Source organism: Mixophyes fleayi, chromosome 10, assembly GCF_038048845.1.
Source record: "Mixophyes fleayi isolate aMixFle1 chromosome 10, aMixFle1.hap1, whole genome shotgun sequence".
NCBI lineage: Eukaryota > Metazoa > Chordata > Amphibia > Anura > Limnodynastidae > Mixophyes > Mixophyes fleayi.
The window spans coordinates 29,727,506-29,751,228 of NC_134411.1; the positions used below are offsets into that span (position 1 = coordinate 29,727,506).

A 23,723-nucleotide genomic window follows, 5' to 3' on the forward strand; every position below is an offset into this window, starting at 1 on the left:
TCACCTCCTCTTCCTTCACCTGCCATCTCCATTCTCTCCCAGCTGGTCCTACTGTCTCTCTCCATCCCTCCCTCTAGAATGTAAGCTCTCTCGGAGAGGGTCCTCTCTACCCATTGTTCCACATTAGTCCACTATCCGTCTCCCTTGTACGTCCTGTCACGTCTTTTGCTGCACTCCGAGTCCCCGTAGCGTTACTCACACTCCTCTGTGCTACTTATATGCATCAACTCGTCTATTTGTTACTTGCGCCTGTAGCCGGCGCTGCGGAATCAGTGGAGCCTAATAAATAAATAAATAATATTAAACAGCTGACAAATGGATGCTCTGTTTGAGGCAGCAATTAGGATGTCTGGGTCACGGGAATGTCAGGAGGAGGAAGCAGCTAGAGCTGCGGCCGTCTATGAAGGAGTCAGTCGGTCAGTGGTACAATAGAGGCGTTGGAGTCGATGGGTTCGGGTGGGGTACCAAATACCAACCATGGAAATGTCGGCACTTAACCTGCCGTCATGAACACATCGGCAGGTAACATGCCGACAGGTTTACAATGTCCCCAATCACAATGCGAACATTAAAAGACCAATCCCGACGAGTCAGGCGGCTATACCCTGGACCTGCCGGCATTGGTCTTTTAATGCCGGCATTGTGATTGGCGACATTTACTATCGACACTGTGAACCAAATCAGCACAATAGGAGTGCCAGCATTTAGCCTGCCAACATGTCCAGGCTAAGTGCCGACACTTCCACTGTTGGAGCTTTGACCGCCACCGAAAGCTTCGGTATACAGACTCCAGCCCTGCTCTCTGGACCTTACATATAAATATCACCATATGGTGTTTACTTTTCCCAGCCCTAAAAAAACAAAGGCAAAAAACAAACTTTTTCATGAGAGGACAAAACAACCTGGTTGCACCCATCCTTTACCACACAACAGGACTCAATTACCAATACTGCATTTAGGTGCACTACTGTGCTGAATCAAAGCAACCAATCAGCAACAAGATTTTGTCTGTCTAGTGAAAGTAAGACAATGATAACGAGTATCTGATTGGTTAATTAATAATAGCCAATGAACATTCGCGGAGTGAGCTATTTTTTTTGGCTGAAACAATATTCACAAGAATGCAGCCTCTTGGAACCAGTGACATCACGGAGGCATGAGGTTCATAGTACATGCATCAGTCACGTCACTGGGTTCTGGCGAATCAATAGGCTGCATTCTCAGGAATATTAGTTTTAGCCACAAGATGCACCGAGGTATGCCGGAGCTCCTCCCACTGCACTTTTCTTGCCGTATTCTAGACAGAGGCTCGTCCATTGCTCAGAACCAGCACTGATGCCTATGGCCTGTCTTCCCATCACTCATTTATTTATATAGTGCCAACATATTCCGTAGCGCTGCTCTCCTCTCATGTCAGTACAACCCTCTGAACCAATCCCAACAATTCTACTCCAGTAATCGTTCCCGTGTCACCAATGAGGCGGAATGTTACCTCTTCCAATCCAACACCTCGGAGAAAGGCAGCACATAGGAATCCGCTATGACGACGGGGACACAGCCGGCCTGGAGAACGTCACTGAGTAAGGTCTGTCCCAGGCGGGCCCCACGTAGCACCAGGCAGAACGTAGCTTCCTGCAAACACAATTGTTGTTCAGGTTATTTAAAAAGCAGCAAGTACTCCAGCACAGCCAGGGCATGCTGCTGGTCTTACACTGCAGGGGGGTGGTGTAAAATGTGCAGACAGAATAAGAGTTGGGAGGGGGCGTTTCTTAACTAAACTCTAAATTGCAGTGCAAAAAATAAAGCTGTCCAGTAATTGGTTGCTGCATGCAAAAGCAGACCGTGTTCCCTTGCATGTCTAGGAGCAAATTTGCACTTTTCTGTTCCCTTTGCTCTCAACTCTAAATAAGACCCTGAAAACATATGTTAAATGCAGTATTCATTTGCATGACTGCAAGCATGATCTTTTCTAAATATTGCAGCTTATTATATTAAATCTTAATATAAAATAATTAGCCTACCATGTCCCCTAAGCTTTCTGTTGAGAATCTTCCCTAGTAAAGGGAGACATCTAGTGGCAGCTGGCTGCAATGCAGGGAATGATTAAAAACAAGCGAACCAAACATAATACTTCTTCGACAGAATTCTCTGATGAAGCTGATTTTTGTTGTTATTTTAACCCATGTCCTCCCAGTTCCAACCGCATTCTGTTTTTATGACCCAACAGTGCTTACAGTGTTATTCCTTAAGCTATACTATCCTCATTTACCAGAACTAATATGCTACAATACGCCTTTCCCCCTTCTATATCCTATACATGTAAATGTTAACGGAATATTTGGACAATACTCTGAGATGAGCCTATCCTAGACCTCTGGAGTATAATACAACAGCTTGCGGCAATCACCTGCAGGACTTGAGGATAGTCGTACACGCTGTTCTTGTGGCAGCGTTTGCGGTAGGGCGACGCGTCATCAGAGAGGTTACTGCATTTGTCAAGGATCAGCACAGACTCTCCGTTCTCTGCTCGAATCGTCTCTAAATCTGCATGAAACTCGGGGTGCAGGGCGGTCTGGGAGGACAAAAGGAAGAATGTGCGGGGGCTAGAGAGAGAAGAAAAAAAAAGAGGGGCAATCACTGGATGCAAAGTACGACCTGCTAAAGACAAGTGACCTTGCCAGTAGTTAAAAACATAGAATGCAAGACACCCAGTTAAGATGTAACTCTAACTTTGTCTTCTCGGTAGAATATCTGAGCACTGGGGTAAAAAAATATTTTACAAAAATTGAGCAGAACGCTTTCTAGAAAGAAGATTGTGATTGTTTATGGGGTTTTTTTTTTTTTTAATCTGTGAAAACAAAATCAGAATCTTTAACAACCTACTAAGAGCAGATTTATGAATTTTGGAGTAAAGAGAAAATCGGGAGTAAAAAGTAAATTTGAGAATCCCGTTATGGTGACTTTGAGAGGCGCAGGTGACACGATGGTTTTGTATTGAGTGGTTAGCTTACCCTGGGGCCCTCTCGGGTAAGTTCACCTCCGACAGCGGACTGTAGACTGGAATGCTGACGTCGTACCCCTGGCGATACGTCCATGTTGAAAACCCCCCTCCGGCCAATACCGCTCTGGAAGGAAGATAAAAGGAGGTTTGAGAATATTTCAACAATCAACCAAAGCTGTAGGATGATTCATCACACAATTATACTGCCAGACTTTATACAGAGCTACTCAAACTAAACTGCACAGAGTAACTCCCAAACACGGGTCTTCTGAAATAAAAATAAAAAAAGCGTGTTTTAAATCCTGGGAGAATTATTTAAGAGGTTGTACACACGGGTGCGTCCCATTAGTCCTTCCCTGAAATGCTAGTAAAATGCATCCAAAATTTTTTCCCATAGACTTGTTGGGCAGCACGATGGCTCAGTGGTTAGAACTTCTGCCTTACAGCACTGGAGTCATGAGATCAATTACCGACCATAGCCTTATCTGTGAGGATTTTGTATGATCTCCCCGTGGGTTTTCTCCGGGTGCTCTGGTTTCCTCCCACACTCCAAAAACATACTGGTAGGTTAATTTGCTGCTATCAAATTGACCCCAGTCTTTCTCTGTCTGTGTGTGTGCTAAGGAATTTAAACTGTAAGCTCCAATGGGGCAGGGACTGATGTGAGCGAGTTCTCTGTACAGCGCTGCAGAATCAGTGGCGCTATATAAATAAATGGTGGTGATATGTACGTTCTTACACCTGGCTCAAATAGCCTTCTTAAGTGATATGGGTGTGCTTACTTGTTCATAAATGGCTTCTTCACACTGTCACTATTTATTCAACAAGAAATTAGCTAAAGTAAAATCGATTATGGGTTAGTTGTCACAGGAGATTATATATACATAATTCTAGGACTTTGTGATGATTAGATAATTATGTCCTTATATTTAAAAACAAAGATTTAAAAGAATGTACTAGTTTTCACATCCGTATATGAAGCCTCGCACACTTGGAGACATTGAAGGGGAAGCATACAATGTACTGCAACGAACGACTGATCAGCATAATTATACCACTAAGGAAGCTACCAAGTAAATGTAACGTATTTTACAGAAGTGGATAGAATATCATCGTGTGATAAGTGTTGTACATAACAACAGGACATCTTGTTTGTATCTTTAAGCAGTAAATCCAAGTTACAGTATATTCTTCTGGAATCTTTCATTCTAAAGTTGAGTGCACACTGACGCAATTATTGTGCGGATCACACGATAAACAACTGTATTGGTCAGATACTGAGTGTGTACGCTCCCACAAGCCTGTTTTATTGTACCCAAGCACATCGTATCGTTTGATTTGGTTTTCTATACTTCAGAAAAATCACGATCAACAATAGAATGATTGCCACAAATGTGGCAGTGTGCACGCACTCACCACCATCAGTGTAGGCAGATATCTGTAGTGTACCGAGTCAGTATCTTTTCAGCAGATGGTTATGAGAGATGAAGATCACAGATTTTATAATTATTACCATTTATTTATATAGCGCCACTAATTCCGCAGCGCTGTACAGAGAACTCACTCACATCAGTCCCTGCCCCATTGGGGCTTACAGTCTAAATTCCCTAACACATACATACACAGACACAGATCTGATGGTAAATCGTGTAGGTGTGTACACGTAAATCTGCATGATCAGAGACTTTCAGTTGTTGGTCAAATAGATACAGAAATCGCATCTGAAGTAAGATTCCATAGGTGTGTACCCAGCTTAACCAAAGATTTTGTTTTCTAGAACCTGGAAACTTGTGTCTTGGGCAATTAAATACAAAATAAAAGGTCCCCTTTTCTATAGAAGCCACGATGTTAGCAGTTCTGAATCATAGATTACCCTAGGCGATTTATGATTTTTCTCAATGATACTGCGCTGATCACAATGATACTATTTATGTAACAGATTTGATCATACTGACTATCTTTCGCAAAACTTTGTTACTTTAAGATATTTATCTTTTGAAAGTAACTTATTTTAGGTACAATTTCAACAAAACAAAACTTGGTCTTAAATAACAAAACAAAGAACAATCCTTAAACATTAGTGACTCCTGAACCTATCCTCAACTGTCAAGCAATACAGGTGTTCCAGATCTATCAGGACCAGCAATGCAATTATTAATGGCTGACTGTGTTCTAAAATGAGATTCTTATTAGTCTATGTATCTGTGGGGAAATCTGGAAAACATGCACAGTTGGTCACAAGGCCAGTTAGTTATTGGACAAATGATTAATAAAACAATACAGCTTTAACTTAGCAGAGAGAATGGATAGGGTAGAGCAATATTTATTTTCCTAAAAGGCAAGACTGCCCTCATGTGGACAGTTAGGTTGTTGCTAGTAAAATACTGACTGCAACCTTACTAGCAGTTAATTCCAAATCTTTGCCTTTGAGACTTGAACTCATGACCCCAGTGCTGTAAGGCAGAAGTGCTAACCACTACACAACCGTACTGTCTTTACAAGGAAAGGAAGAGAACAGTCACATCAGTGATAATTTTAAACACTTGACCAGACTGTGATTATCTTTTTTTTGTATCATTTATTGTCTGCATAAATTCAATATATTTATTTTGCAGGGGTGCTAACTAATACAAGTACAAAGTACTAGAGAACAATAGTTAATTATAGTGGTGTATTTGCAGCCTGTTTGGGTATAGTGTTATCACAAAGAGGTTATTCGCATCATAATTTAAAACCAAACTTTATTACAGATGACTTAAAATATTTCAAGTAAAAACAGCGAAATACAGAAGTGTATTGTGACAAGCGATATATAAAACAGTGATAGTTAAAAAAAACTACTAAGTGCTCTGCTTCACCAGGTAGAATGTCTTAATCCCTATATATAATTGATGTATAAATTCAGTTTATTCAATCTTCCATATATAATGCACTTATTAGGGTCTGTATATTATACCTTTATATACAGATTTAGTTGAATATTGACTCTAGCTATCATGCACTTATCTTGCTATAAAGGTTTTCTCTCTCTAATTCTCCCACTTTGTATATTCCTACACTCATGGTATATATATCTAGATATCCATAATACCGACGGCTCAAATCTTAACGTGATATGAAGCCATCTCTGTAGCTAGTCTCTTGTGGTTAGACCCACATTCTAAACTGAATCTATCTTAATTTATTAAATAACCTCATATTAAGAATAGTAGAAACATTAGCAGTCAGCAGAAACGCCAACGCGCGTTTCGCCGTGACTCACTTTTTCCAGGCAAATGAAGGCAAGTTTAGAATTTGTACCTGTCACGGGGAACATCCAAAGCCGTGTTATAATCCGGGGGCCCTCCAGGCAGCATGTTAAACAGCAGATGATTAGTACCGCGATCCCACCTAGAAGACAGAAACCACAATATCACACAACAGTCTTTAACTCCAAATTTTTGTATTGAAGAAGTGGAAAAATACCCCAAAATCCTAGTGCCCAGTGCTCCCTCTTGCCAACGTCAGCCTCGCTTGCCAACATGTATGTTCTCTGCAAAATAATGCATTACTGCAAATCAGTTCTACCATATGCCACCCTTTTTATACTAGAGATGCTCAGGCTCAGTTCCCAGAGAACCGAACACACCTGAACTTAACAGATCAGAGTACCGAGCAGAGCTGTCGCGCGCCCTCAGATTTGAAAACGAGGCAAAACGTCATTGTTACGTTGTCGGATCTCGGGAGTTTTGGATTCCTTTTTAAGATGCAGCATAACGGTGGGTGGGAGGGAGGGCAGACCCCCATTTTTCTTTTCTGCCACTGCTGTGTGCCAATGTGTCCTAGATGTGCTAGGAACTGCCGTGTGTTTGTGTCATTGCTCTGTCGCTTACCATCCAGCCAGGTCGTTGCAGTCTTTGTCCGAAAGTGTATGAAAATAATATGGTGACCTGTGAGGTGGTCAAAATTGACTGCAAATGACTTGAAATTAGTGTTATTGAGGTTAATAATAATGTAGGAACAAAAACAAAAAAAAAAGCAAAATTATGTGATTTTAGCATATTTTAGGATTTTTTCTAAAAAACTAAAATCACACGAGGGCGGTTTTGCCAAAACCAAAACACGAAGCTAATCCAGATCCAAAACCAGTTCACGGGGGTCAGTGAGCATCTCTATTTTATGCCAACGATTTTGGGCTGTTTTAAGCTGACGTTATAAAGAGGGAACACTATGTTAATGCTGGAAGGTCCTGCACAGAGAATCAAGATTAACATTTCCTCTCCCTCACAATCTGAGTAAGACTGGATACACACTACAGGGTATTCACCCAATTATCTGTCCAATCAAACGAAAAAGGGCCGTTCGGTTCGATATCGCATTAGTGCAATGATCATATTTTATTGTCCCAAAGCACATCGTATAGTTTCATTTGATTTTGTAAACAGTCTTAAAATCTCCATGAACAGTGGAACGATGTCGGGCAAATGTGGAAGTTTGTAAGCACTCATATCCAGCAGTGTAGGCAGATATCTGTAGAGTGTACAGAGTCACAATCTTTTCAGCTGATGGTTATGACAGATGAAGAGCACAGATCTGAAGGTAAGTCTTGTAAAAGGTGTATAGCACACATGCCAATCTTTAGAAACTGGCCTCCGGGAGCTGGGGGGGGGGGGAGGAGAAGAGGAGTGCGCGTGCGAGTAGGACTTGAAAAACACATCATTTTGGCCCTGCCCCACTATAAAATGCCAAAATTCACTGCATTTAATAGTGGGGCTTAATGACACAATTAAGCACACTATTAAATGCCGTTAATTTCCGCGTTTTTTTTTAGGATCCGGAAGTTGTGCCTAATCTTCTGGGAGGAGTCCCCGGAATTTGGGAGCCTCCCAGAAATTCCAGGAGAGTAGGCAAGTATGGTGTATAGTGTGTACGCAAGAATCGGCTGCTGATCGGGACTTTCAGTTGTTGGTAAGATGGTTAACGATATCGCATCAGGAGAAATTTTATGTTGTTTGTACCCAGCCTAAGACAATCATTCATCCTTAAAAGGAAGTGATTGTTTTCTGCTTTCCACACACACAAGATAGGTACAGAGAATGCCAGCTAGAGTATAGATGTTGCATGTAGCATCTCTGTAAATTAATGTATTCTTGTTAGTTACTAATGCAATGGGGTTACATAACCGACACATGATCAACCATGGTTGGGTACAGCTGTGATATTTGTCGATCACATAAAATAAAAAAAAAAGATAATGTTATCAGACACTGATGTATGACATTATCACAACCATATCTTTGTAAATGCGAAGATATTTAAAAGTTTGGAGCCGCTGTCTTGAATAGTGAACAGTGAAATCACCATTATACCACAGTCACAATATATCACAAGACATTATTCTAATAATAAAACATTTATGTACATAACATTTATGTACTATATATGACGTGGCTTTGCAAAGACTGGATATTTTGAAACAATTACACACTACATTGTATTACACAGGTAAGAGCTGCCTGGAATAGCAGATCTGCAAAACCATCAAATCAGCTACAATGCAGGCTGAGATGTGCACAACGTCTGCAGACCGTTCTATCACAGCAAAAACCGAAGGGTAGAAAACAACAAATAAAATAGAATTTACTATTATTCTACATTCAGATGGGACTTTTTGTTTTTAGAGTATTTCACTCACTGACGCTTTATATGCTATTATGATGCTCTTAAAACTTCACTCCCTTGACTTGATTGGAATTCCAAATAAAAATGCTCAATAAATGCCTAAATTTAGAGCATTCATATTAATAAATATGCAAATTAGCCTCACATAAGAAGCTGCTTGCTATGGTTTAACGTACTCTGTCTTTTGTCACCAGCTTATAAAATAAGCATCATTAAGTCTGTGTAGCAGACACTGTGTCTGGCAGATATTTTTAATTGCCAACCAGAGAGCTTTTAGAAAGGAGATAATGATTTGTAGGCTAAAAAACCCCCCGAAGCATGCTTAAAACTTGCTATTTAAAGGGGGGAATTCAATTGGCAGTGTTACTGCAGAAAGTAACCCTAATAGTGTGCTCTATTACCACTACTACGGTAATAGAGCGCGAGTAGAAACCTGGGCTAAAATTACTGTATTAAACGGCAATAGAACGCAGGCTGTGTGACTTTCGGCAGTAACGCGGCCAATTAAATTCCACCCAAAAAGACAAAAAATATTCTATGTGGGATTGCCGCTTTAAGAAAAACACTTAGATGTAGATGGAAAACTCTTATTTCAATACATGATCATTTGTTTATTAGCACAAAATTGTAATATTAAAGAGAAACCTTTAAGAATTTAAGAGTGCTTGTTCTCACCGTGGAAGTTGTGCCAGGGCCTGTGCAGTCTCCTTAACACGGAGGTTATTTTGATTGAGGACATCAATGGACGGGAGGAAGAGGCAGGCTCTGCTTACATCCTCTGTGTAGAAATCACTTTGAGAAACCGCGGTCAGCAACTGGTTGTACTCGCGAGAAATCATGCTGCCCACCGAGCCCCCATACTCATCGGTATATTTCTTTAAGGGGTATATATAAACTTTGACCTTGTTCTTAGGGTTGAAGCCACAGCGGTACACATCAAAGCAGGTGTGCATCCGGCAGCTCAAGTCTCCTCTTTCGGGTAGCGGGCTGTCTTCAGGAAGTTTAACAGCCGGTACATCGTGGACACTGCGCTTTTCAGGAATCCAGTCGCTGGACTGTTCAATAGTATGAGGCCAAAACTGGAACATGCCCGTGGCAATCAGACCCAGTAGTACCACGGAGAAGAGAGCAATATAATAAATCCTGTGTTTGGACTTCATTCTGGGGATGAGGACGGGACCCCGGGTGTTATATTTAACCGAGGCACACATACTGGACCCCCTCCTTCCTTGACCCTGTGCTGCTGACAAAGGGAAACAAAGATTTATCAGAGGTTACAAACACATAACGCTCTCTGATCTAATCACATTATGTCAGTTAGAAGACGAGAACGTGATAAAATCAGAGGCTACATCAAAAACCGTTTACGGACATCGTCGACTACGATAAAACAAAGCCGTTTAACACAATTTATCAGAATGTTTTTCGAAGGCAATAGATGTTTAATTTAAGAAAATTGACTTGTAATATCACATTGCATGGTTTCAACTGTAGCGACTGAAAGGGTGTGAATTTAACGAAAATTAAAACTTCTGCAAAGAGCGTGAATGTCATCAAGCTTTCATTTTAAAATGATCTTTTTTTCATAAATCACCAACATTTTACGCAGGGAGACACATCGTGACGATGTTCAGCTTGGAATCTCTGCTTATTTTTCCTTCACTCCCTGTAAATGTGCTAAAAAACGAGCGGAGATTCCTTGCCTTAAAGGCGCTGCCAGACAGGGTGGAGATGTCCGGCAACACATCATGGCCAAGTGAACCTGCCCCTAAGATGGGCATTGAATACCAGTGTTTAACAATTATTAAATTAGATCAACATAAAAAAACAACATAATATATGGCAGAAATCACAAGAAAGTAAAACAGATGTCTGTGTATACATAACACACACCTATATTATTATAATAATCCTGAACTTGAATCCTAAGTACCAATACAAATTTCAACATATATAGTTTACAGACAGACACCTGCTCAAGAGGTAAACACTTAAGCGTAAATCACAGAATTACTTTCTTGAATTGTACGTAAACATTAAACACAAAGCATTAAAACAAAATATTATTCGGCGTATGACTGACATATCCATGTTTAACTTATAAAGTCAAGTAAACAAAAAGAAGGACATTGAGAATTGTACTTAGTATACATAATCAGGCAATGCAGCCATTATTAAATCTGGAAATGACTGCGATAAAAATAAAAGTGTATTAATATTAAAGACAATGTCACTGGAAAGGATATATATATATATATATATATATATATATATATATATATATATATATAAAATATATGTGGGGATAAGTGAGAGAGTGAGAGGAGAATCTATAGATAGCAGCAATCAGCACAAGTGACTATAAATCCCCGGATGATAACTCTGCGGCCTGTGGTCCCGTCCTCACCTCGGCCCCCAGTAGCTGCAGCTCCCGGCCCCGGGCCGCCCCCACACAGATCACAGCTACAGCCTCATTCCTCAGTCTCAGGACATCAGATTGACAACCCCCCTGAATGCGGAAATAACGTCACTGGCCGGAGCCTGCATCAATGGAGAGTCCTATCTACAGTGCACACAGATTCGTACCAGGCGGACCTGTCTCCGCCAAAATGGCGCCGAGCTGCCGGCGGCGGCCATGTTTCCGGAGACCAGAAAAACACACGCAGCTGTCATCAATGTGAGGAGGATATAATGTTGTGTGTCCTTACTGAAAGCACTATAGTAAATGGGTAACTAAATATAGCACAGAAAAGTTAGTTACAATGGATATACCACAGACTTTATTATGTATTTTTTTTAACCTAATGAGTTCTGAAGATTTGTTCTTGGAAATGTGTCCATTTTTCAGGATTGCCCAACTGCATAAATAAAATATTACTTTTTTTTTTCCAGCATGGGAAATACAGGTTTTTTTTTTACCAGCTGGCATAATTCTCTAAGCTTGGAAAGTTAATATCTATTGAAAAGGATTATTTCGGAAATAATAAAAGTATTAATTAGTTAATACGTTCATGCTTCCCAAATATACCGCCAGTTAGGAATTTTGGGCCTGATTCATTAAGGATCTTAAATGAAGAGGATTCTTATTTCAGTCTCCTGGACACAACCATTTTACAATGTAAGGGGTGCAAATGAGTGTTCTGTTTTGCACATAAGTTAAATACTGACTGTTTTTTCATGTCGCACACAAATACTTGATAGCTTATTTGTACACTGAAATTTAATGTTGATATTTGTGTGCTGCATGAAAACACAGTCAGTATTTAACTTATGTGCAAAACAATACTAATTTGCACACCTTGCATTGTAACATGGTTTTGTCCAGGAGACTGAAATAAGAATCCTTTTCATTTAAGATCCTTAATGAATCAGGCCCTTTGTTCTGATTCCAGAACCAGTTGGGAGATGTATTGCGCTAACAGGTTCCACACGCACCTGCTGCTGAGGTACATGGCATTGCAATAGTCCTTCTAGGGGAAGGGTGTTAAAGGTGGAAGCACAGGGCACGTCGTAACATAACGTGGCCAAGCCCCCTTCACTGTGTGCACACAGTGCCCCAATTTAAAAACTCCAAAAGTTGGCAGCTATATGATGGGGATTATAGTGATCCGTGGTCAATGAAAAGAAAATTGCAAATGACGTGCTTAGATTCCCCGGCTCAAAAGTAACGTGTCCTTAAAAACTATTTTTGAAATGTTGGTTAACAAGTGATATTCGGTGCGCTCCTCACTGAAAATGTTGGGTGTGATGACGTCACGCCCAATATTCAGCGCAAACGCAGCAGGGAGGAGGGGAAAAGGGAGGGAGACGAATTGCTGCCGTGTAACCGCAAAAAGGTAAGTTTTTATTTTTCTTAATTACTTCAAAGCCCTGGCTATGGGGCCCCTATGCACGTGGGGCCTCCGGGCAGTTGCCGAGCGTGCCCAATGGGAAAGACAGCCCTGGGCATTGAACGCATGAAAGTACTGCATGATGCGTTCACAATATGGTTCTAAAGAGGTAGGAGGGTTAACTATGTGATATTTATACTGTTGCACTGTGCGCCTCTTCAGATTTTTTCATCTCTCTTATATAAAGACTGTAGGCATTATTATTATGATGGACATGTAGGTATGACTGGGTGTTCCCACTGCTGCTCCACACAATTGCAAATAAAATTCATATTGAAATGTAAACAATCAGCCGGAAAGTTGCAGTCTAACGAGGTGAAGGTTTTCCCCAGGAACCCCCGCAAAGAGGTATGGACTTTGCTGCTAACACCACAAAGGTCATGGCCCTATGAATGGGTTTAAGACGTAACTGACAGGTCAGGAACTACCACAAGAGACAGGAACCGTGGATGGGTCTGCTGGTAGAAGGATTTACTCTGGAGGTGTTAGATACCAGGAATACTCTGGAGATGGCAGATATCAGGAATACGTTGAAGATGGCAGATATCAGAAATACACAGGAATACGCTGAAAATAGTCATATACAAAGTGAGCCAAATCAACAGAGAAGTAGGCGCTAAACTGACACCTATCCATGGACACAGATGCTTTAAATAATGCAGGGGGTAGAGCATGAGACTCCCTGTATTAAATGAATGGAAGCCCAAGATTTAAATAGGGGATGGCATGGAGGAAAACTTTGGCAGAAGCAGGTGGAGGCCACCAACAATAGAAAGGGGAGTAGAGGAGAAAGTCTCATGAAAATGGTTTTTGTGGTCAAACGCAGCCCAGTAAAGGTCAACTCAGTCATCTTGGTTGTGTAAATTCTTAAAAAGGTCTCTGGATCCTTATTTAAAAAGCCCTGTTTGGCCATTAGATTGGGAATGATAAGCTGTGGAAAAATTGAGTCGGATGTTAAAGTTCTTGCAGAAGGTTCTCCAAAACTTGGAAACAAGTTGTACCCCTCGCTCAGACACAATTTCTTGAGAACATGCTTGATTAAAAACATCTTTAATAAATAGAACAGCCAAGGTAGAAGCAGAGGGTAACCCAGTTCGAGGAATGAAAAGAACTATATTGGAAAAACAGTCAATCACCACCCAATTGGTATTAAACTTTTTACTGGATGGAAGGTCAGTAATTAAATCCACGGTGATGTGGGACCATGGCCATAGAGCAATTGGCAATGGGTGTAGAGGACCCAAGGGAGCCTGATGAGGTGCCATTCACATACTGAATATGCTGAAACAAAGTCTCTTATATCTTGACAGATGTCCACCAGTAATCCCGGGAAATGAGCTCCAGAACTTTGTGTCTTTCAGAGTTTGGAGAACACAAAGTCTTGCTATGGGAAGGAGTAGGAGATGGATTCATAGATGTGACCAGAAGACACTTGGAATCCACTATAGGATACTTTTCCTTAAACATAGAATCTTGGTTAGCTTCAAAACAGCAAGATAAAGCATTAACCTTCCACTTCTTACTCCCTGGTCTAAAGGTAGTACAAAGAGAAAGACTAAAAAAGAAGAAAGAACAACATGCTTGTCATAGGTTTAGACACTAAGGGCTAGATTTACTAAGCTGCGGGTTTGAAAAAGTGGGAATGTTGCCTATAGCAACCAATCAGATTCTAGCTTTCATTTATTTAGTACCTTCTACAAAATGACAGCTATAATCTGATTGGTTGCCATAGACAACATCCCCACTTTTTCAAACCCGCAGCTTAGTAAATCTAGCCCTAAGCGTTTTGGAGATATAACAAATTGTTATGATTCGTAAAGACTGTTATAGGAAATAAAGAACCCTCAAGGATATATCTTAATTCTTCAAGTGCTAGTTTCATAGCCAACAATTCTTTATCAGTTTTCGTTTACAGGCAGAAACTTGTGATAGAAAGCAACTACGTGGATGGAATTTCCCAGTACAGGTTTTCTGAGAAAGGATGGCTCCTATTCCAACCGAAGAAACGTCATTGTCTAAGAAAAAGGGTTTTGAAATATCAGGTTGTTTGATAACTGGGGCAGTAGAAAAGGCTTGCTTCAGTGAAAGGAATGCTTCCATGGCTGTGGTAGACCAAGTCCCGGCATTGGCCCCCTTTCAAATATGAGCAATAATGGAGGCTGCTAATGAATTGTACCCACAAATAAATTGCCTGTTATAATTGCAAAGCCAAGAAAGCGTTGGGTTGCCTTGAGAGCAGAGGGTTGAGGCCAATTAAAATCTGATCAGACCTTTTCTGGGTCCATTTATAACACTGAGCCAGATACAATATATCCTAGAAAATAAATTTGATCTTTGATTCAAAAATACATTTTTCCAATCTACGTTGCATAGGTCAAATCATTTACAAGCAATTTGGTCCAACTCCTCTCTAAAAAGGTGGTAGTTTATTGAACAAAGATCTAGGGGACTCTAGAAGAGCAAAGAATGGTCAACAAATTACCAAATTAAGCATGAATCTAGAGACGTTTTCAATTGGTTTTAAATTTTAATTGATGTAGTGGTAGGTAACGTTCACCCCTCCCACTAGGTCTTCATTTAGTGGCTTGCTTCCATCCCTTAAAATTATTTCCTGGTGTCTCAAATCCTTCTAAAGTCCTTACTTATAGTCAAACTAGGTTTTCTATCATTTTGATAATCAGATTTATCCTTTGACATTTTTTAGCTTTAGTTATAACATCTTCCTCATTTTTAGCCATTTTCTTTTTTCATATCAACTTCTAGCTTCTTATACAATTCTCGACTCATTAAAGGCTTTATGTGGATTTCCAAAATAGTAAGTTCCTTATTATTATTTATTTTCCAAACCAATCCGTGGCTTTAACCCCACTACAAATATACCCCATGACTGCGAGGAGCAAGTGTTAGGACTCTGGTTCTGTTATCTGTTTCTGTTGCTGTTTCCCTGTGTATGAGAGTTCGCTGCTTTTAATTAGGCTTAGCTGATTGCAGATGTTACCTGCATTATACTAATTGGTTGTCTGCACTATTAGAAGCCTGTCCTGACACTCTGGCTCTAATCCCTGGCTACGTCTGACTGAGATTCTAATCCCTGGCTACGTGGTGGTACATCTCTCTGGTGTTCAGCTATTCCATTTCTGTGCCGGCCTGCATCCTGGCCATCACTTTTGCACAAATCCAATCCAATTGGAGTGGTTAGATTTTGCATTGACTTCTGTACTTCTTCAAGTGCTATTGTGGCCAACTGTCCTGAGGGACTCTGGGTCTGTCTCAGAATACTTTGGATCTATGGATAATTGTTATATTGCTGATAAGTACACTGTGACATTCCACTGTACCATGACTGCTGATTTGGGTTTCCTGCTCTGATATTGGGACTTTCTATAGCCTGCATTCTTGCTGGTTGATTGCAGAACCATCTGTATATGATTCTGAACCTGATAAATCTGCACCTGATACTCCACATATACTGTTTCTTGCTGAAGAACTATGTTATAACATAGATATTGTCATTTTAAGCCACAAGCCTTGTCATTTCTACCGTTAACCGACCAGAACAAATTTTTAGAAAATTCTTCTGAAAAAAAAAAACATTGATGTTTGACTGTGGTTAAAAAGTGTAAAACTAGGCTCAACACATAGTGAAATAAAACCTCAGCAACGAAGAGTTAACCCCTAGGGAGCACTGTGTATTCTTTAAACCAAACTTACAACTCTTTAAAATTCTGAGAACTCTTGGAATCCACCCTACTTTAACATAGTTGTAAAGTTACATTATATCCTACCATACTTTTGTTTCTCTCACTAGCAGTCTTAATATAGTCTTTTGCCCTGTTAACTGTCAGCTGACTCCTATGTTTTGTCTCCTTAAAACTTCTATCGCAGCACTCAAAACTCTGTGATCTGATATATTATAATATATCACAATAAAACATTATTATGACATGTAACCCATTATGTGCCATGCCCCTCAATTGATCATTTTGTTACGTTTATGCAAACTGTTCCCAATGATAATAACAAAATCACAAAGAGTGATTGAAACCTTCACAGTAAAGAGAATAGATGAAATCCACCAAAATGGAAAAAAATATAACATTTGAGGCTCCCCTATCTAGATGCATTTCATTAGTCACCTTTCAGCCAGCAGGAACATTGATCTGCCACATGGGGGCACCACGGCATCACTAATATATGCTGTATACTTCCCATGTTGCTACATGGATTTTCAGTGTGTTAGAACAAGGAAATAAAGTGCCGTTACTGGAATTGTATTCTTTTGCTAGAAATGCAGCCAATGCAATGTCATGGTTGACACTGAGTCATGGATATTGCAAGACCAGTTATCCTGACCCTATGGACTGTGGAGACAGAATAATGAACCTGATTGTGACTCTGAAGCAATTAAAAACAGATGAAGAAATACATAGACTTTATATTCCAGAATTCTGCCATATTAATAGCATTTTGGGGCTTTTGGGACATTGGTAGATCTTTCCATGCATACGCATGCTACCTGTTTTTAATTAACTATAATTTTATTCTACACAGCTCATGAGTCGTCGTTATTACAGGTGGCAATTTCGTGTGTGAAGGGTCTTTCCATTGAAGTGCAATATTTAGGTGCAAAATGGGTCCCACTAAAATTATAGGAAGAGCGACAATCTCTGCCGGTCCCCCCCCCATTAACTTATTACAATACTCTCACTCCATTAAATTAAATCTTGTTTCTCTACTGGTCTGCAAAATGGGGCGCACCATTGCTCTGCACTTTAGTAAGGATATCTTCACCCCTCCTCACTGCCAAAACGTATTTTGCGCAAACATACTGTATGTGCCTTGGAGTAAATTTAGGCGCACTTCCGCAAATCGAGGTGCAGTGTTCTTCAAAAAATCTGTATGTAGCTTATTGATACACTAGAAACCAGTACCTCATGAATATTAGTCACACCTCTTGAATATAAGTCAGGCTTCATGAATACTAGTCAGACTTCATGAATATTAGTCAGACCTCATGAATATTAGTCAGACTTCATGAATATTAGTCAGACCTCATGAATACTAGTCAGACTTCATGAATATTAGTCAGACCTCATGAATATTAGTCAGACTTCATGAATATTAGTCAGGCTTCATGAATATTGGTCAGACTTCATGAATATTAGTCAGACTTCATGAATATTAGTCAGACCTCATGAATACTAGTCAGGCTTCATGAATTTTGGTCAGACCTCATGAATATTAGTCAGACTTCATGAATATTAGTCAGACCTCATGAATACTAGTTCTCCATTCAATGTAGGTGACACTTTAAGGGACTTTGTTAGGTCACCTGCCTGCCAGTCGATTTATTAAATATGTTTGAAACCTTCCACTACTGTCCTGTTTTGTTTGTCATTAGTACCTAGTGCTACAGATCTCGTGTAAGCAGGATACTTTTTGATATTTGCGATGGTATTTTACTGTGTGTCAGATTTTTCTAATTGGGCTACAGCTACAAATTACATTGTCAATGTACTCCTCTTCATATGATAGGTATTACAAAACTGGGAGTAAAAACATATTTCTTAATGCTGTCTGTATAGGTCCCAAAATGTGTTCTGAAAATGTTGCGTAACAGAACCTTTCAGTTTTCTAGGACATAAGTAAAATATTGTACAATTCCCTGAGGAAATCAGTTTCTTTGGAATTCAATAAAGCGATTGAGTGCTCGTCTATCTATCCCTACCCAGAATCCTCGCTGATGAGCCGTTTCACAATGCTCGTGTTGAGACGTCATCATGCATGTAGCAGACTTTTACATTTCTTTTGTTTGGCAAATTGCTCATTTGTGATAAATTACAAAAAGGCTGAATGTCTAGACGTTATGAGTGTAACATATGCTGCGCATAAGTAACAGGCCGTTACCAAAGGAGATAATAGCACAAATCTAGTATGAATTAAAATCAGGTTATATTCTTCTATATAAGATCGTAACGCAGCATATGTTTCAGTTGTTTGATGGGACAGTCATCGTCAATGATGTTACTAATAAGAGTTAGAATTCGAGAAGATTTATCAGGCTCGACTGTTTAATGTGTTGCTGTTATACTGGAGTTAAATATATTAACGCGTTTGATACTTATTGGGCTGTATATAACATAGAGACTTAGGGGACACCAACGATCAGGTTTTAAAAAAAGTTTTTTTTTAAAGCAATTTGAATTATTGGTAGAATAAATTAATTTATTTGATAAATGCAGTGTATAAGACGTGGTGGAAACTAGGGTTAAGGAGCTCATTGGCGATGGTTGGAGGGAGCGAAATAGCGAAAGTGGAACTGCGGAGCATAACGTTCCAATCTGGCCTGGCTCTTCCCTCACACACCACTCTGTACTCTATATTCTTCAGCTCATTTATTTTACGATCCAAAGTTCTTGGCCTTTAACATGTGAGCTGCTGAGGACCCTGCTCTTTCCAGTATCTACCTCCTCTCATGACATGCAGCCCTGCCCTCATTTACTTAGTCAACCAATCACACGAGAGTACAGGTCAGCTCCTCCCACAAGGTCCTGGATCAGTATACTGCTGCTGTTAATATTATAATGCTCTGATTGGCTACATGTGGCCCTAACTCCGCCCATTTCTGCTGCACGTCTGTGTGTAACCCAGTGTGGAAGAGCGAATACAACTGGTACTCTGACCCTTGCTACCTAGAAAAACGATACACAGATAACGGCAACAAAATGCAGCCAATCAGATTCTAACAGCTGTGCTTCTTGTAAAGTTCAGTAAATTAAAGCAAACGTTGGATTTATTGGTTTGGGTTATAGACCCTTTTTTTAAACCCGTGCATCAGTTTTCCTAACTGCATATCCTCCCAATATTTGACATGCCAAAAACAGGACACGGTCACACCTCCTCCAAAGAGTTGCTTGACTTTGTAACATTAGGTGCATGTCAACATCACAATTGGTGTAGCCATACCCAGGGGCAAATGCAGGACTTGTAGAGGAGGGTTTGCACACCACGCTGCCAGTGGGTGTGACCAACATGCATGGGGGCTTGGCTATAACTTTAGACAGTGATTGGCTGCTCTCCAACTCTCCCTATCCCCATCATATACATGGGCAATGCTGCGTGCACTCCTGTTAGGTGTACATGCAGCTATCCCTTTTCAAGCAGAGCCATGTGAAGCGGGAGCAGGGTCCAGCCACCGCAATTATACAGTGCCCCAGGCTTGGAAGGGGGGTTTCCAGGCATTAGAAACCCCCCTCGGTTTGCCTATGACACCCCTCGGGCGGGTCCAATGCTTCTGAAGCGCTAGACTGCCCCCTACCCCCCTCCTCTCCTCTAAAAGCACCCTTGAATTTCTGCTGTACCCGTTCACCAGGGTGAGCAGGGACATAAACCTCAACTTCCCCCAAGTTAGGACACACAGGCCGAACGCGGGACAGTGGGATAGCCTGCTAAAAATGTGAGTGTTCTGCCAAAATCAGGACATATGCAACTGTAGCCCAATATACATTTTCAGGAGTTTCTTCTCAATTAAAACGTAGGCACTCCCAAATTTGCTTGTTAAATCCAAACAACTATCTTGCAATTAGTGTTTGGCACATATTTAATTTTACTTAAGCCAAAACATTCTTATGGCAGCTCCGAAATATGAAAGGAGACAAAATTGAAGTATTTTGGGATATAAAGAACTATAATTAGGCTAAGAACATCGAGATTCACCTTCGTAGTAGCTATCACTGGTCTATACCAACAAGACAAGCTGCAACATTTGCAAACACATTACAAATCTGTCATAAATAATACTTCGAGATACCTCTCTATGAATATTTAATGCTCAGTTCCAGTTGAAAACATCTTACAGCATCACTGAACGTGTGTGTTTATAAACATTTAACGTAAGAGAACTCCATATTTCAAGCGCTGTTCCAAGCACCTGAGCATTTCTGATGTTCAATTAGAAGGTTCTGACCCGTCGTTTACGTCTTAATTACAGGAGCGAACTGATGTTGTTTTTTTTTCTTTCTTGTATATATTAAGAGCCGGTTAAGTTAATGCACAGCTAAGGGCATTGTTGCTTTGAAATAATGTTTGTTTTTTGAACACCGTGACCTAATTTTGTTGAAAATCTGTTGCTAAGAAAATCTCTTCAGATTTCCAGTAATTATGCAAGTCAAGGTTACCAAGAGTTTAATGAATGTTCCTCATCTTCCGAGGTCAACGCTGTACTTTAGTCTAGGTAAATGTTGTTCTTATGCCTACAGAAACCGAAATATGTGTAAAACATTGCCACACCAGATCGATGATCGTACGGTACACAATCAAACATGATTTTAAAAATGTATTTAATTATCTGGGCATCCTTAGTAGTAATTAATAAGGCGTCGTAATGTTAATTTTATTTACCTTGATCTCTGTGTCTGTCCTGAGAACGCAGTCCACAAAGAATTCGTAATACAGTGACGGGTTTGGCTACCATCTTACCTTTTCTATTCATCAAAGAATTACCTCTCTTTAAAGTCAAGTGGTTAGATTTAATAAAAGCTTCTAAAAAGGAAATGTGAAGGTCCTGTCTGTACCAACCAATCAAATTCTAGTTCTCATTTATCTAGTACAGTCTAGTAAATGCTAGCTAGAATCTGATTGGGTGCTACGGGCAACACTTCCACTTTTCCTTTACAGAAGCTTTAGTCAAACTACCCCAATATTTGTTTTTATGGATCTTGTTCAATAAATGATCAAAATGAACTATAAGTGTCCCCCCCAATCTGTAGAGAGAACTCACTCACATCAGTCCCTGTCCTATTGGAGTTTACAGTCTAAATTCTTTAACATACACACAGACAGACAGAGACTAAGGTCAATTTAATAGCTGCCAATTAACCTACCAGTATGTTTTTGGAGTGTGGGAGGAAACCGGAGCACCTGGAGGAAACCCACGCAAACACAGGGAGAACATACAAACTCCACACAGATAAGGCCATGGTCAGGAATTGAACTCATGAACCCAGTGCTGTGAGGCGGAAGTGCTAACCACTAAGCCACCGTGCTGCCCACAATGTGAAGAATATAGTTGTGAATGCATTACAATATAAAATACTATGGTATGTTGTGTCTGTCATTTAACCAGCCTGAAATGTATTCCATAGATGAGGCAATCCAGATACAGTGAATTAATGCATTCCTTGATGGGCGGGGAGGCATTTGGGTGTCAGTGTCTTGTTCAATAAGGTCCATCGTTTCATTCCAGACTTGGTATATTGTGGGACATACCTACCAAATGTGGAGGAATGTTCTTACTTCACTACAGTTCTCCAACAGTTTGAGGAATGGGGGTAAACACAATGAAGTTTGTCTGGGACCATGTACCATAGCGGTCCCACAAATAGCTACATACATAAATAACTTTGCCATTCTATGTTTTATATCCATTCCTAGATGTTCAGGGAGATTCCCAGGTCTCTTTACCATGTCTCTTCACTAGACTGACGCAAAGGGGATTCTGAAGGTGTTTGGGATTGTATAAATCTGCAGAGAGGGATGTGATATTTCTCATGCATGTCTGCAAAAGAGGTAGTATCAAATTCCCTTAAAATATGCACAAGAATGAAAAGATACTAAAAGGTGGCCTTGGTGGGTCTAAGTGTGAACTTCAGATGTTGCTCCTCCATCATTTTCCACTTTTCAATTATGATCATTCACCACCACTACCACCACACTCCAATATCCTCCGACCCAGGTTCCTACCTGTTGCAATATGGTGGGTTCTAGTCTTCTTCACAACACTTCACATCATGGGGAAGAATCCCGAAGTGTGGGGTCGTTCCACTGACTGTCGATAATATTCCTCGGCGGTTCGCCACCCTTGTCTAAGTGCCCTTAGATGTAATTAAGCCGAAGCCACCCGGTTAGGATCATCATAGAGGAAACCAAAGGCATTGAAAAAGGCATCCACGGACTGCAGAACAGGGCTGGCTGGAACAAGACTGAACGCCCACCCTGCTCCAGGGTGATGTGGATCACCCTGGAGCAGGGAGATGATTATGCTGACCCTCTACTGTTCCGAGCCCGAGGAGCGGGGTCTGAGTCGGATGTAAAGCTTAAAGCTATCTTTAAAATTCCGGACCTGAGTTCTGTTCCCGGAGAACCGATCCAGTAAGTTCAATTTGGGCTCTATTGTCGGTGCCAGGGTAGCTTGTGAAGCTTTAGCGGCTTCCTCTTGGGCGGACAATTTGAGCGAAACGTCTTGGACCACTTATGAAATGGTCTGGATCTGCCCTGCTAGGACTTGGGCTGGACTAGGATCCATCACAGGCTACTCCTTATTTTTTTACGTCCGGTTATAATGTTAGGGCTAACGGCAAATGTCATAAACTTGTAGAACAAGCAGAAGAGGTCTTCACCTATAGCAGCCGCCTTTCCCATAGAGCTGAACACGCTCACAGGTACTCATATGCCCCCAGGTCTTAAACTCAGAGTAGTACAAACTTATATAATTACAGTAGCGCAGACGAGGGCCTGATGGCAGGAGATAGCGTAGTCCAGAACAGGTCAAGGTCAAAGGGCAAAAGCAGTCAGCAGAGTGAGGTCCAGGCAGGGGTCAGGGTCACGAGCAATCAGAATCCAGTAAGCAAGCCAGGGGTCATACACAGAAAAGTCAATCCAGATAATTCAGGATCAGAATGCAGAGCAGGTCAGCAGCCAGGATTTGAGCGCTATAACCCGGCAGGGAGGCTGAGTCCTCTCTGCCTTAAATACGGAAGAGCCAATAGAACCTGGAGGGGCACAGGAAGACAATCAGCCTCAACTGGAGACTAATTGCTCTTAGATTGTGCATGCTCCCAGCTTAACCTATGAGGGTTGGAGCTCACCCCTCTCTCCACCATCCCCTTTAGGCAGCCAACCACTCTTGAACATAGGACGCTAGATACCCCACTTTTTGGAATGCATCTGAGAGGCCAGAGCGAGCCGCGGCGGCTCGTAACTGTATTCCAGATAACTCAATGAGGATTCCTGTGACAAAGCATATGTACAGCTCAGCTACCTTCACAACCGCTGGGATTGTGCCAAGAACTGTAGGCCATGTTCCCCTTCTGGTCCTCGTTTAGTGGCATAAGCCTTATGGACAGGCACGGGCTGACGGACGTCAGCCCGGGGGGCACACGCCACACAGGCGG

At 40.9% G+C, this 23,723-nt stretch overlaps 2 protein-coding genes across 3 annotated transcripts in view; one reads left to right on the plus strand and one right to left on the minus strand.

The window, feature by feature from the left end:
- Positions 1–11,253, minus strand: part of EXT2 (exostosin glycosyltransferase 2) — a 49,602-nt gene extending 38,349 nt beyond the window's left edge. The window contains exons 1-6 of one of the 2 annotated variants that reach the window (XM_075188313.1): positions 11,070–11,253; positions 9,338–9,902; positions 6,302–6,391; positions 3,012–3,125; positions 2,408–2,603; positions 1,493–1,632 (exon numbers count right to left, since the gene is read on the minus strand). In XM_075188313.1, the coding sequence (XP_075044414.1) occupies positions 1,493–1,632; positions 2,408–2,603; positions 3,012–3,125; positions 6,302–6,391; positions 9,338–9,873 (1,076 nt within the window). In that variant the 5' untranslated portion in view covers positions 9,874–9,902; positions 11,070–11,253. Of the gene's footprint in view, positions 1–1,492; positions 1,633–2,407; positions 2,604–3,011; positions 3,126–6,301; positions 6,392–9,337; positions 9,906–11,069 lie in introns of both variants that reach the window. The other variant, XM_075188312.1, reaches the window with a different exon arrangement.
- Positions 1–23,723, plus strand: part of ALX4 (ALX homeobox 4) — a 143,623-nt gene that overhangs the window by 109,271 nt on the left and 10,629 nt on the right. The window lies entirely within an intron of this gene.